The 15,996-nt window shown below is 32.5% G+C and overlaps 1 protein-coding gene and 1 long non-coding RNA gene across 3 annotated transcripts in view; both read left to right on the top strand.

The window, feature by feature from the left end:
• The first annotated feature begins 455 nt into the window (after nt 1-455).
• On the top strand, nt 456-3,042 carry LOC126885215 (uncharacterized). 2 transcript variants are annotated; one of them, XR_007698332.1, is made up of 3 exons: nt 456-799; nt 866-1,060; nt 2,861-3,042. It is a non-coding gene; the product is annotated as an uncharacterized LOC126885215 (long non-coding RNA). The 2 variants fall into 2 exon arrangements; XR_007698331.1 differs by having other exon boundaries at nt 456-1,060.
• Nucleotides 3,043-7,587: 4,545 nt separating this feature from the next.
• Nucleotides 7,588-15,996, top strand: part of LOC126885214 (protein disulfide-isomerase A5-like) — a 63,389-nt gene continuing 54,980 nt past the window's right edge. Inside the window, exons 1-2 of the mRNA XM_050651668.1 lie at nt 7,588-7,801; nt 7,860-8,086. Of these exons, the coding sequence (XP_050507625.1) occupies nt 7,769-7,801; nt 7,860-8,086 (260 nt within the window). The 5' untranslated portion in view covers nt 7,588-7,768. The remainder of the gene's footprint in view (nt 7,802-7,859; nt 8,087-15,996) is intronic.

The raw sequence follows: 15,996 nt of genomic DNA, 5'->3' as shown, positions 1-15,996 counted from the left end.
AATTTCGATTAAATATATGTTTACTTGTTGAATTTATCGGCTGCACACAACAGCTGATCGGCCATTAGACCCAACAACAAAACGCGAAATAAAATGTATATTTTAAAACTGTTGGATAAACAGTACCTACAATCAGAAAAACTTACCTTTAAAAAGGTACTCGATTATGAAATAACAAAAATATCAAAAAACACGACTGAATATCAGCTTTTTATGGTGACACAAACTAAACACAAACACCAAACCAAACACATCACATAACCGACCATATAAAATAAGTGAACGACAACGAACGAACGAACACGAACACAGATTACAGATTCACAGATAGCGCAGGATTTGTCAAAAGTCATGTTCCACCAATCACAATGCCGACATCAGCGCCTCTGACTAAACGGAAGGAAAATAAATACGATTACATGTTTTTTATTAGAGTTAGCGGGGCATGATACTATTCTCAATATGGCTACTGGCTGTAAAAGATAAATCTTATTCTATCTGTTCTTCATGAGTTTTAGATAATTTTAGTTGTATTTCTTTGTAATTTTGTGTTGTACAAAGATTAATTTAACATTTTCTCTGGAAGTATTAATTTAGAAAGATAATATGCTTCATTGGTGTTGTGTTTTGAATTATGAAATGCAAAGTAATTGTGATAAAGTCAAGGTAAAGTTCACTTTTAAACTGAACTAAATAAGGTATCTGAGAGACAACAATGGTTAAATGCAATACAATGTACAGGTTTTACTAGCGAAATGAAAATTTTCCTGTCCTGTCTGCTGTAATCATTTTATATCTGGTAAGTTACAATTACAACAGTAACGATTTTTGAAGATGTTAACATTTTAATCTTATAGGAAAATAGGAAAACCAGCCGACTTAATCGATAATAACAATCTCCAGATTGGGTTCCTTCAATAAATATGGGCTATAAACACAATGAAATAAGTTCCCCAAAATCTAAAATGGAGTGGCATCAAAGGAGAATTAAAGGAAAAAATATTCGTATTGAAATTATTTATAAGGCACTGGACTGTCTTAAATTCTACAATAATACTAGGTGGGTAAATGATTTTAGACATTTTTCATTAAGAGTAGATTAAGATTAAGTAGATTTTCATTCAGTAGATTTAAGACTTGTTTACACGGGTAGAGTAATGATGCAAGTACTTGATAGAGTAGAGTAACTCTACCTGTAAAAATGCTCAGCACAGTAGAATAGCTGGTAGAGTGTATAGTTGGAGTTAAAGTAGAGTGACTAGCAACCTATGGCAAAGTAACTACTCTATGACCACCACTACTGCCAAAATGTCTACTCGGCTGCACACTCTACCCATGGAACACGCTCAATTATGGCAGAATAGAGTAGGTAGGAGAGTACATGGGGGCGCTGTCATTCTGGCTGGAATTGTGTTTTGTGTAAATAGTGAAAATGAAGTTCACCGAAGATGAAACTTTAAAACTTGTAGAGCTATAATACGGCGAATACCAGTGTTTATGGAATTTAGGTAGTGTATACTACAGAAATAAAAGTTTGCAGCAAGCTGCGGAGGATGAAATCGTCGAAAGAATGGCAAAGGGGGCTTTGGAGTAAACGAGCTTAAGCAAAAAATTAAGAATTTAAGGTGCACTTATAATCAAGAGTGTTTAAAAATACAAAAATCGGTTTCACTATACTAGCATCAGTACTATACTTGTACTCTCCTCATGTGATTGGTATCAAGCCATTTTTGGTAGAGTACTACCGCTACTCTACTCTCCTCAAAACTCTACCCATGTAAACAAGTCTTTAGAAACAGTGGGAAATGAGGTAGCTAGTAGAGTAGTAGTAGAGTAAAATATACTGGTTTAGCAAATTACAATGTTTTAAGTTAATACAGTAGCGATCAACAGGTAGCCAAAACGTTTTCCAAGATTGCCACTGTAATTTTGAATATTTTTTCGAGGTATTTGGCACACGTATTCGTAAAATAATAAAGAATTGCGGTACAGAGCCCAATTTGAAAAATATATTAATATGTGGAAATTACTCTGTAATTATACAATATTTAAAAAACGAGCCTGTACCGCCATTAAGAAGAACAAAAAAATACACTTTCTTCAAATAAACTTTTTTATCCGATGCCTAGATTTTGTGTAATTTTGGAACTACTAATGAAATAAAAAATTTTAGTAGTTCCAAAATAACACAAAATCGGATAAAAAAGTTGTATTTGAAGAAAGTGTATTTTTTTGTTCTTCTTAATGGCGGTACAAGCTCGTTTTTTTATATTGTATTTAATTACAAAGTAATTTCCACATATTAATATATTTTTCAAATTGGGCTCTGTACCGCCATTCTTTATTATATTAAGAATATGTGTGCCAAATATCTCGAAAAAATATTCAAAATTACAGCCGCAATCTTGGAACACATTTTCGCTACCTGTTGATCGATACTGTTTCCTCTTAAGATAGTTTTAATAGTTATTTATGATATAAGTATTAAAAGTACAATTTTAAGACGCGCATGTGAAAGTTAACTTGAAAAAATAATTTTATTAATGTTTTGACTTCCACATCAGATGTCATTGTCAAAATACAAAATATTCATTATTATTAGGTTTATTCTAGCAAACAGTCAAACTAGTCAAAAACCGTCAGCAAACAGTTGGTCAGTAAAAGAACATAATACAGTCACCAGTGCGATCCCCTCTACTCGCGCTGGTCCACTATTCGCTGATGATTTCAAACTGTTTGAAACTGATGCTAGAACAAACCTATTATTATTATGCATATCATTATCTGTAAATAATATTTCTTCTGATTGTTAATTGTAAAGGATAGAAAAATTACCATTTATTTTATTTTTTTTTTTTAGAATCAGCTGAGAGAAGTGGTCTACAAAAAACCAGGAAGGAAACGGAATATGTGGCTACGAAAGGCAAAAGAAAGGTTTACAAAGCAAATGTGACACATTTTTTTGAAATATTTAGGAATATCAGTAAATTGCATTAAAAAAATGTATGAAAAGATTTTGTTCAATAAAAATGTTTATATTTATCAAGGATGTATTATTTGGTATGGCCACATATCGTCATTGATGTAATAATACATCCTATCTGTTTTTTCATGAGTTTTGTAAGAGAGACTAAAAACTTGTCTTAGGGTCACCTCCTGTTTTCATATATTTTTTGACTTGTAGTAAATTAAACTATCTATGAACTACAAAACAAGTCAAAACTTACATATGAACACAGGAGGTGACCTTAAAACATGTTTTTCCATCTATCTCTCATACAAAACTCATGAAAAAACAGATAGGAGGTATTGTCACATCAGCAAGGATGTACAGTGATGAGTGCCCTAATAACCGGCAAAATATGGGCAACATATTTAGTTGTGAGATAAAAAGAAATGAAACTAGTCGAGCTGGGAAATTTAGCGAAATTAACCTTTAAATTTACGTTATATTGATCCCACCTTTACACATATCGGAGGAGTATGTCAACTAAAACTGTCACTGTGACAGTGGTAGTTTCCAAACTCGTCTGATACGTCTGAAGGTGGTACACAATCAATACAATCTAAATGTATAAGTTAATATCGCTAAATTTCCCAGCTCGACTAGTTTCATGTCTTTTTATCTCACTACTTAATACATCTTTTGTGCTATTTTGCCGGTTATTAGAGCGCTCATCACTGTATTTCTGGTATATCCAGGGAATGTCTACAAAATATATTTTGAATGTCCAGAGAACATTCGTGGACATTCATGGAATGTTCCATAAGACATTCAGGTAATGTTTAAAATGCTGACACAGGATTTTCCTGGGATGTTCAGGGAACATGTTTTCGGGGATATTCCAGGAATTTTTCAATGTCTGTGTACCTTCTATGGACCTATATGGAATATTTTGGTGTTATTACTGCCGCACTCCACTTGCGATTTGTAATCAGGAAGATTGAACACATTGTTTCAAATACAAGTCAATCCATTTGTGACTAAATAATCAGGATTGACTTCTATTTGAAAGAATGTGTTCAATCTTCACAACTACAAATCGCAAGTGGAGTCCGGCGCTTAGGGCTACTTCCTCTTTGGTATTATGTATTATACTACAGAAATCAGGAACTTTCCTTCTAAATATATGTATGCATCTTGGCCATCAAACATATTCTTCGAAACATTTTTTTAAGGGGTTACATAGGTCTTGTGGGTAAAAAAAGTGACTTTTTAAAAAAATTATATCTCGAAAACAAAAATTTATTTTTATTTATAATTGGAACATGTAAAAGTATAGTACTTAAGGTAGTCTCAAAAAAAGTTTCAGCCAAAAATATTCATTTTTGTAGAGTTTAAGTTTTTTTTTGCATTGGCAGCATAACTAAGTCCAGTCTCATCTTAAATCAAAAAGTTTCTTGTAGTTTATACCTCTGGCTAGAATATGAACGAAGGAATTAAAAAAAATGAAATTTGAAGATTTTACATAAGTTTAAACACATTTTTGACCCCAATTTTTCTCATTAAGTAGTTTTTTTTTTATAAAACAAAAATGACCTCATCTAATAAAAAATCCTTTGTTCATTCACTAGCCAGAGGTATAAACTACAAGAAACTTTGATTTCAGATGAGACTGGACTTGTTATGCTGCTCATCGCAAAAAAGGGCTGTTGTCGAAAAATTGCAGTCAACTCTACAAAAATGAATATTTTTGGCTGAAATTTTTTTGAAAGTACTATACTTTTACATGTTTCAATTATAAATAAAAATAATTTTTAGTTTCCAAGATATAATTTTTTTAAAAAGTCACTTTTTTTACCTGCAAGACAACAACTTGTTGATTTCAAATTGTAACAGTTGTTTTGCAAAGTATGCTGCCCTCTTGTATTTTCTGTGTTATCTTCATCATACAATTACTTCCTCTAAAAATTTTCTGCGAAAAAAAAATAAAACAAAAGTTTAACCACCTTCACACCACAGAATCAAGTTACACAAATTCACTCTTCTATGCACAAATTTTCAAACACCTCACCTGACACATGTCAAGTACGATTGCGCGAATTGGTAAATATAACTCCGCACGACCACGCAACTCGAAACACAAGTACGCAAACACGGTTGCGTGAAGCGTGGCTCGCAATCGTGAAATTTACGAGACTTGCTCGACCTGTAGATTCTTGTGAAAACCACCCCCAGGGCAAAAGCACATATCGGCACAATATCACTTTTTTTCTTTGACTTGTTAGCTATGTGTAATGTGTATGCCAAATTTCATGTCAATCCAAGCGGTTCTTTAAAATTTAGAGATTTTGCAATATTTTACCGTTAAGGAACGGACTAAATTGCTCCATGAGAAGCTGAGAAAATGCATTTTTTTAACGTATACCGATTTAGAATTTTGAGATTCAATTTTCTACAATTTAATTTTTAATTTAAATTTTGCTATTTTTGTCAATTTTCACCCGTAATGTCGATAGTTTTTATTATAATAATATATGTTATGAGTATTTTAAAGATATGAAAATTGGTGTGGAGAAAGAGGACCGAAATAAAAAGGTGATGCTTCAAAAAGTATGATGCTATTGTTTAAATCTTTGCCGTAAATGCCGGTCAACTTTGATCGACCGGTTGTATCTCAGGAACCAGTCACCACAATTAAACGTTTTTTCTTTTAGAAGAAGCCTCCTGCCGCTTTTTTTTTTCAATACCGTTTTCATGATTTAATTTAATTTAATATTTGCCAAGATATTCTATTTGTTTATAAGCCAAAAAAATGTTTGTAACTTTAAAAATTCCTGAGGCCGCTTAAATAGTCCAATTTCAATTCTGTAAAGTACATTAAATAGGTAGTGTCTTTTTATACAAAAATCATTGTTATTCTTATATATTATAATTATTGTGGTTATTATAGCGACCGTAAATTTTTAAATAACAATTCAATTGTTGCTAAACTGTTAATTCAATTTCCATCGACTTCTGGAATTATAATCTATACGAAAAGTGCTTTTATACTACCAAGTTATTTAATTATTGATAAATAATTACTTATCTAAAATTTTAGTTGAAAATTAAAGATTTTGTTGGAAAAACCCGCATTTTCCTTGGAAAATTTTCGTCGAAGTAAATCGGGAGAAACACGTATCTATGCAGAATTTAATTGCGGTGAACTTTGTTTGGGTGTTTTTGGTGTAAAGTTAAAATCTTTGGAGTTATATGGCAAAAATTGAAAAAAAAAACGATTTTCGGTAGCCATTTTGTTTATAAGAAAAGTAGCACACTATCTGCGGACTTTGCATACCTATATTATTAATATATAATATACAATCATAAGATTCGATTCCAGCATAAAAATTGCTGGTAAATAACTTTTCCTTGTATTTTGCTAATTAGCCCAGAGTAAAATGCTTGAGAGTGCAAATAGATATTTGAAATAGAGAGTATTTGGTAAGTTCCAACCAATTATTAATAAAACTGAAGAGGCCCCACTGAGATGGTATGCACACATGGTTGTAATGAATCAAGAAAGACCAATTAAACAAGTATGGGAAACAAGAAGACAAATTAAGAAATTAGAGACCAAGGAGTAGGCTAATAAAGGTATGGGACAATATTGTATCCTCATTAATAGAGACAAGGGGAATCAGCAAAGAGCAAGCAAGAAACCAAGCAAAGAATAAGAAACAATGGAGGAAAATTGTGCATGCAACGAACTAAAGACATTACACCGGACACCTTAGGGCTTAGGGTAATGAAAATGAGAATACACACCGATACACTGAACTGGAAATTAGGTTAGTGTTCTCTTTTACTTTTTGCCTTTTGATACTCGTATCATGTAGAGCAGTATGTCCGAGTGCTCTAGTGGTTTTAAATTGATTTACAGCGAAGAGTAATTGAGTCTGTAGTATTCGTGTAATATTCGTTTATATTATTACAATGTAATCAACTTAATAGAGGAATAAGCTTGGAATATAGGTTGAGTTCCCGAAACGATTCCAGTGACTAATAAATTTATCTATTAGGAATACGTTTTTATAAAATAATATATAAAATATTTTTCAGGAAAGCCAAATCGAAAGCGAAACTTTATAATTTTATTAGATCAGCTTTATATATATATAGTCTGTTCGCTAAACTCAGACGCAACTGGCTACATATTTTAGTCGATAATTTTTTTGTTTTTTGCCAATTTTGCAAAAATTGGCGAAATTACTAACTATTTAGTGATTATTAACTATTTAGTAAATATTTTTTGCCAATTTTATTAAAATTGGCAAAATTACCGACTAAAATATCTAGAAAGTTGCGTCTGAGTTTAGCGAACAGACTATATTATGTACAATATTATTATGATGTGCAATATTGCCCTATCCCGTTACATGTTTATGTTTGAACTAATAATCAACACATGAAAAATATTAGTTAGGTACATATCTTTTTAATAAAATATAAAAATTACAATGGTGCAAAAGTTGGACAATCAAAACTTTTATAATTTTAAATTGATTGAATGTTGAAAAAATGCCTACCTGGGAAGGAGTTTCACCACAGAACATAAAACAATTGTTATTTTTGTTCTCTGGCTCACTCACTGTCAACAAATGTCAACAATTTGTCAAAATTTTATAACCTGTTTATTTTTTTGTCTAATGTAAACTTAAATTTTGCCACATAGTTATTGTAAATATGTGGGTGTAATGAACTCAAATTAAATGCTTTCTTATTTAATTAAATAGAATAAATTCCATTTTTATATGTATTATAAATGTGCCTAAATTTAGTGTCATGAGAAGTCTGTTTTTTGTAATTTGTATCATTGTAAGTACCATTTTTATCATACCGGTAAGTGTAATGCTCTAAAACTTTCCCTTTTCAGATTATTAGTTGCCACATAGCAAGATGTTCTTCCAGAAACAACAAAAAATTAATAATAGAAAATATAGCTGACATTAAAGACTTTAAAAAATTACTCAGGACTAAAACCAATGTCTTAATTTGTTTCTATAATAACTACAAACAGTCCCAAAATGTTATCAAAGTTTTCAAAGACGTTACAGAAAATATTAAAGGAGAAGGAACAATGGCTCTCATTGATTGTACAGGGTATGAATTATTAATTTAGTAACATTCACTATTAACAGTAAATAGGTAGTATAATACCAGTGCAAGTTTCCATATTTCCTACAGCTACTCGTAAAATACGGTTATAGATATAGGCGCATTAATAATGCCCCAAAATGAACTATAATTATTGGAATCATAAAAGCAACAAGTATCTATATGGACGGCGTTATGCATAACTCGACCAAGCCCCAAAACATAGTTTTGAGATAAATGGCTTCAAAGTTTTTCGTTTCTTGGTTGCTTAATGGTCGCTTAATGGTAAGTGGATTAATGTCGCTTGGTTTAATTTTGTTTTTCTTAGTAACCATTAACGTGACAATAACAGGGATTTTTTCCAAGATAGTTTTAGCTATGTGTCACCAGAATCCGCTGTTATCTCGATATTAAAGAAATGGCGCTTGGTTGAGTTATGCATGAAGCCGTCCATATAATATATGGTATAATACAGGTTTATAGCACCCTGTGCCATCTGGTTGCTATTATCAAAGAATATAGATGTAATAAAAGAGTACTTCCCTGTAACATTTCAGCAAAGGATTTGTGTTCCCACTGAGTAGAAGCCATGTGACCTGACAACGACTTCGGAGTTTGCGAGTCCTCTCTACACGAGTATCAACGACAATTTTGAAGTGACAAATAAATGTGACAATCTGTTACATTTAAATGCTTCTTCTAGGAGAGTATATATTCGTTGCTATTATCCAGCCTTGTTGATCTGTCCATTCTCCTGGTCGTAGATCTCTCTCAGACATTGCTTTTTGGAATCCACTTATTCAGGTAGTTTTCGGTCTGCCCCTTTTCATTCTTTCCGGAGGTTGCAATTTTCATGATCAGATTCGGGTGTCAATGTTCCTCTATTCTTTGTAGGTACATGGCCATACCAACAAAGTTGTTTTTCCTGGATTTCTTCTGTAATGTTTGTTTTCCTATTCATAATATCTCATACTTGTTCATTTGTTATCTGTGAGACTCTAGATCTGGACTCTAGAGATGCAGGCTGATCTTTGCCAGAAGTCCATTTCCAGTGCCAGCGCTTCTGTCCTGTTCATTTATTCAGTTGCCAGGTTTCACATCCATACAGTACCACGCTTTAGAAGATGCTATTATTTAGCTGCTTTCTTTTCTTTAGGTATGATTTTGACCAAAGTAATGAGTTCAGAGCTCCTATTACTTTCTTTCCTTTCATAATTCTTTACTCTATTTCGAATTCTGTACTGTACTGTACTTTGTTGGATTCTTGTTCGAAGGTATACATAATCAGAGCCTGGCTGGATAACCATATCATCCACTAGTTGTAACTCAGTTTTCTCTCCTTCTATAGACATAATATATTTGGTTTTCCCTATATTGACATATTTTCCCATTTTTGTATTCTCGAAACAGCTGGTTTGTCATATTAGATCATGTTTATCCTGGGCAATTTCCACCTGATTGCCAGAAAAATGTAGTGTGTATAGTGTTGAATCGTTGTGTAGCTGTATCCCCATGCATGAACATGATTTCCACCATTTACAAAACAAGTTTCTTTGATCAAAAGAATGGCAATACAGTGGAACCTCGATAAGTCGGATTAATCGGGACCGCGGCCGATCCGGGTTATCGAAAATCCGGGTTAGCCGGAGAATATGGTAAAAATTAATAAAATACGGTACTCTTACAGATAAACTTAATTATAATTGCCAAAAAAATTAAATACTTATGTCCAGTACATCTAAATTACATACAGTTGTATACATTATTGTTTATTTCTTGGTAAAAAAACTCAGTCAAAGTGAAAACATTTTTATTTTATCTGATGAAAATCGATCCGGGTTAGCCGGACTTCCGGGTTAGCCGGACTTCCGGGTTATCGGAGGCCGACTTATCGGGGTTCCACTGTATTACCAATACATACTTACATTAATTTAATGAAGTGATTTATATAATTAATAAAATGTAGAAAAGTAATGATTGTAAGATAAATGTAAGATTGAGAAAACCATTAATGAAAAGTTCTAGACCACAAATATACATTGATAAACTAAGAGAACCAAATACATTCCAAGAAACTCGAAATAAAATAAATCAGAGTATCCAAAAAATAAAACAACAAAATAAGAACACTACAGATATTGAAACAAAATGGAAGAATATAAAGAACGCAATAGAGACTCTGGGACAGAAAACATTAACATTTACAAAAGCTGCCAAACAAGAATGAATGACACAAGAAATTCTAGAAAATATGGATGAAAGAAGAATACATAAAAACAAAGATAAAATTAAATATCATGAAATTAATAAACAAATAAAACAGAAAATAAAACAAGCTAAGGAAACATGGATGCCCATTAAATGTCAAGAAATTGAGGAATGTGAGGCAAGGTATGACACTTTCAACAGCCATAAGAAGGTTAAAGAAATGATTTCAGGAAATTGTAACAAACCAATCGAGATATTAACAAATGCAGATGGTACCACTATAACTGAAACGCAAGACAAATTACGTAGATGGAAAGAATACATTGAACACCTATTTTATGACCAAAAAGTAGAACAATTAGAAGTTGACGGAGAACCCACGGGACCAGAAATAATGAAAGAGGAAGTTATTTATGCCATAAAACACACAAAAGGTAGAAAAGCTCCAGGACCCGATGAAATACCAATTGAACTATTGAAGATAATTGATGAAGATAATATTGATGTCTTGGTAGACCTTCTTAACTCCATATACAAGACGGGACACATCACATACACAAAGAATTTTTTTTTTTTTTGAAAAATGGCTTTGGCAGAGCCAATTAGCCAGACTTGTTTGTGATCTTGCTTCTTGATCAGAATTGCTTCTCGCAACTTTTGTAACGATTCCAAAAATCACAAATGCTAAAGATTGCAATGACTATCGGACAATTGCATTAATGAGCCACACATTGAAAACCTTCCTTAAAATCATACATAACAGAACCCACGTGAAATTAGAACAAGAAATAAGTGATTCACAGATGGGTTTTAGAAAGGTTCTAGGAACTAGAGAAGCATTATTCGGAGTCAGTGTTCTGACACAACGATGTCTGGATATGAATCAGGACATATATGCTTGCTTCATAGACTTTAAAAAAGCTTTTGACAGAGTTCAACATGAAAAGCTTTTAAGTATTCTTAAGACCAAAAACATAGGTAGTAGAGATCTAAAAATTATATCGAATCTGTATCAAAATCAGAAAGGAAGAGTAAGAGTCGAAGGAGAACTGACAGAGGAAGTAAGTATACTTAGAGGAGTTCGACAAGGGTGCATACTTTCACCACTCTTATTCAACGTCTACAGTGAAGTGGTATTTCAAGAAGCTTTATTGGATATTGTGGACGGTATTTTGGTCAACGGAAATAGAATTAATAATAATAGATATGCGGATGATACGGTCATATTTGCAAGTGACATGGAAGATTTACAGTACATAATACAACATGTATACAATGCATGTGAAAGGTACGGACTGCAAATGAATCTCAAGAAAACGAAATCAATGATATTCTCAAAAAAACTACAAAATGTAGATAACCTGATCATCAATAATACAACGATCGAAAGAGTAACAACATATAAATATTTAGGAACGTGGCTAACCGAAGATGGAGATCAAACAAAAGAAATCAGATGTAGAATAGAAATGGCAAGAAACACATTCATAAAATTGAAGAACTTTAGATTTAGAAAAATTCAATCCTGGGATGATGCTGTTATACTACAGGAAGATCTTAAATCTTTTTATGATTGGTGCAGTTTAAACAGAATGTCACTTAATATAAACAAATGTCATAAAATGACGTTCTCGAGGAAAAGAAATCCAATTACATTCGTTTATTATATTAATAACTTGCCATTAGCCTCTAAAAATGAAGTATCAGATTTGGGAATCTGGTTAGACACCAAACTGTCATTCTCATGCCACATCAATCAAGCAACAAACAGGGCGATGAAAGTACTGGGATTTATCCAACGCACATCTGTAGACCTGTCTTTGTTCACATTTAGAAAACTTTATTGTGGTCTCGTTAGGCCTATTCTAGAGTTTGGATCAGTTGTATGGTCCCCATCATACAACTGTTACATTGAACATATTGAAAGAGTCCAAAATAAATTTTTGAGGGTAGCAGCTTATAAGAGTGGATACAGGAGAGAGGAATATGACTATCAGTGGGTAAGAGATAGTCTAAATTTACCAACACTTGAGTCAAGGAGGACATTGTTAGATTTATGCTTCCTACACAAAGTTATTAATGCTTTCATAGATTGTCCTCAATTGATATCACTTTTTAGTCTTAAAGTTCCTAGTAGAAGCAACAGACAATCAGAAATCTTTTCAGTGCCATTTCACCACACTAATTTTGGTATAAATGAACCGACTACATGATTGGTTCGGAGTGCTAATAGCCTGCCAAGACAAATGGATATTTTTGACTCCAAAATTGGTTTGTTCAAAAAACAACTAAGGGGTATCTTACAATAAGTTTGTTGTAGTTCTGTATTGTTCTTGCAATATGTTTGTTTGTATTATTCTGATGTGTTTATTATTTTAATAATTTATTATTGTTGAGGTATAACTTGTAAAAGTCTTGTTGTGTGTAAAACTTGTAAATGGATGCCGTAAATAAATAAATAAATAAATAAAAGAACTTACTTTGCAACCGTAACCTTAATCTAGAGATCCGCACAAGAATGCTACGTTGTTATGTTTTTTCTACTTTACTATATGGCATGGAAGAGTGGACAATAAAACAGTCTGAAATCAAAAAATTAAACTCCTTTGAGATGTGGTGCTACAGGAGAATCCACAGAATATCGTGGACTGAAAAAGTAACTAATATAGAGGTGTTACAAAGAATGAAGAAAGAATGTGAAGTCATAAAAACTGTTAAAATTAGAAAGATTCAATATCTGGGTCATATAATGAGGGGCGAGAAGTACGTATTACTTAGGTTAATTATGCAAGGGAAGAGAAACCCAGAACGACGCAAAATATCCTGGCTAAGAAATTTGAGAGAGTGGTTCAGTTGCAGCTCATTAGAATTATTCAGAAGTGTGGCCAATAAAATTAAAATAGCAATGATGATTTCCAACCTCCGATAGGGGAAGGAACCTGAAGAAGAAGAAGAAAAGTAATGAGTCATGTCCTTGAAATGTATCATCATCATTAACCATTTTGAGTCCACTGCTGAACTTAGAACTCCCATAAATAATTCCATTTCATCTGATCTTAAGCACTTTGAATCCAGTTGTGCTGGATGCACTTGATGTTGTCTGACCACCTTGTTCTAGAACAGCGGTTCTCAATCTGTGGTACATGTACCACTGGTGGTACATATCATTATTTGCGGTGGTACACAAAACACACAAAAACTTAAAATAGTAGTACATAGTAAGCCTTGATTATACAATCTAAAAATATAGAAATATAATAAAAGAAACTTTAAATGGTACATGACTCAAAAAGATTGAGAACCGCTGTTCTAGAAGGTTCTTGATTACTATAAGCATCTTGTCTAGGTCTTCAATTTAAAACATTCTTGGTCCATTTCTGACTCTGGCAACATGTCCTGCCGTTTCATTTGAGCATTGTAATTATTTTAACTGTGTCTGTAACACCAGTTTTTCTCATATTTGCTTTGAAATTCTGTCTTTAAGGGATATATTCAACATTGTATTGCTTGTTGGTGGTCATTAGATACAAAGCCACTCTTAAATCTGGCTTACTCTAGTGCTTGGTGAAAATCTAGCTTATCTCAAAGATAGAGAACAAACTGACAGGCTTGTAGTTTCCAATTTTAGTTATGTCTTCCTTTTTTATCCAATATTATGATAATGCCACTATTACATTTTTCTGGTGTAATGGGGCAGGCATTATAAAGAGTTTTTAAAGCTTCTATGAGACATTTGCCTCCTAGTTTTATCATTTTACTTACAATGCCATGTTTTTCAGGTGTTTTGTTGTTCTTCATACCTTTTATTGCTGATTTAATTTCCTTTTCGGTTGTATCTGGAAGTTTGTCTGATCCTCGAGATTTTGTATTGTTGGGATTTCTACCTCTGGAATATGATTATCTCGACTAATATAATGTTCTACAGTACTCGTAGATGATTTTCAGGATTTATTGTGCATAATATATAGCATGACCATGTTGATTTCTTAACTTATAAATATTCCTCGTTTCTGTCTTCAACTTTTGGTTTAGAACTTCTAGCGTTTGTTTTGTTCTATGGTATTAGTTCTGTGGTGCTAAGGCAAAACCCGATATATCAAAAAACGTGATTTTGAAGCAGATGAGTTTAAAAGTTCGCGCCGTTGTTGTAATAGTGGACATATCGGAATCTAATTTTATCATCTATTGGTTACATGGATGCGTTTAGCCATGGTTTTGTCATCATATTTTTCATCGCTCAATGTACCGGGTGTCCCTATAAGAATGGCTCTCGGCCATGGATCTCAGGAACCATTTATAGTACAGCTTTGAGAAAAAAATATTTATAACAAAAGTTGCGTCGGGAAAAGTCTGGAAATTATTTTCATAATTGTAGGTCCACCGCTAGAGGGCGTAATTGAATATCAAAAATTATAAAATCAAAATTTTACAAAATTTACCTCATGAAAGGGCACTGGAAATCCAATCATCGTATTCTTCATAAAATTCTGTGCATATTTGATTTCACAATTTTAAGTCTACCTTTGCAAATAAGAGGTGGGGGTGAGTGGGAACCTTCTTATGAAAAAATGGCTGTAAGTCCGGTTCTGCTAAATCGAATTTTGCATACTTGGTCTTGTTGAAAACAGCTCTTTTTCGTCAATGTAAAAGTCTTATTTTCGAAATAGCCTAATAAGTAATATGCCAGCTAGTAGGCGTTATTTAATTATTTTCGGAAATCTACTTTTCTTTGGAGAATATTAAATACTAATATGCATTTTGAATCATGTATTACAAAATTAGGACAAATTAGCAACATAATACCGAAAACCGTATGTCGATAGGTACCTTTTTTCTATCTCGAGATATCTTAAGAAACGTGTAAATTTTAAACAGCTGTTAACGTCACTGGTAAACGAAGTTGAAGAAAAGTAGTGTGCTATGGAAAAACAAAGAAGCATTTTCCAGATGTAAACGTATATAATTAATTAAAACAGCAATAAGACAAACAACACTATAAAATATAACAAAGAAATAAAAGCAACTATTTACTTATTGACGACCTAAATGTTCAAATTGTTGCCCATCATTTTCGATACAAGCATTTACTCTTTCAAGAGTAGATTGAACAGCAGTCTCAATTTCTGCTTTCGCAATGCTTTGAATGGCGTTTCGTATTTTCTAGATTCTAGATCATGTTTTCTCGCATAGTGGGCCTAGCGGCAAAAATAAGGTATTTAATCCGTCCCCATAAATAAAAGTCTAAAACTGTTAAATCTGTTGCTATTCAATCTACTCTTGAAAGAGTAAATAATGCTTGCATCGAAAATGATGGGCAACAATTTGAACATTTATACAGTCACTAAGCCTAAGTAAGTAGTTGCTTTTATTCCTTTGTTATATTTTATAGTGTTGTTTTAATTAATGATATACGTTTATATCTGGATAATGTTTATTTGTTCTTTCCATAGCACACTACTTTTCCTTAACCTCGTTTACCGGTGACAATCACAGTTATGTTTAAAATTTACACATTTCTTAAGATATCTCAAGATAGAAAAAAGGTATCGACATGCGGTTTTCGGTATTATGTTGCTAATTTGGTCTAATTTTGTACTACAGGATTAAAAATGCATACTTGTATTTAATATTTGTCAAAGAAAACTAGATTTCTAAAAATAATTAAATAACGCCTCCTAGCTTGCATATTACTTATTAGGCTATTTCGA

The sequence above is a fragment of the Diabrotica virgifera genome, chromosome 5, assembly GCF_917563875.1.
Source record: "Diabrotica virgifera virgifera chromosome 5, PGI_DIABVI_V3a".
In the NCBI taxonomy this organism is placed as follows: domain Eukaryota; kingdom Metazoa; phylum Arthropoda; class Insecta; order Coleoptera; family Chrysomelidae; genus Diabrotica; species Diabrotica virgifera.
Note: the sequence above shows the minus strand (reverse complement) of the source record. Positions and strands in the feature narration are given on the sequence as shown.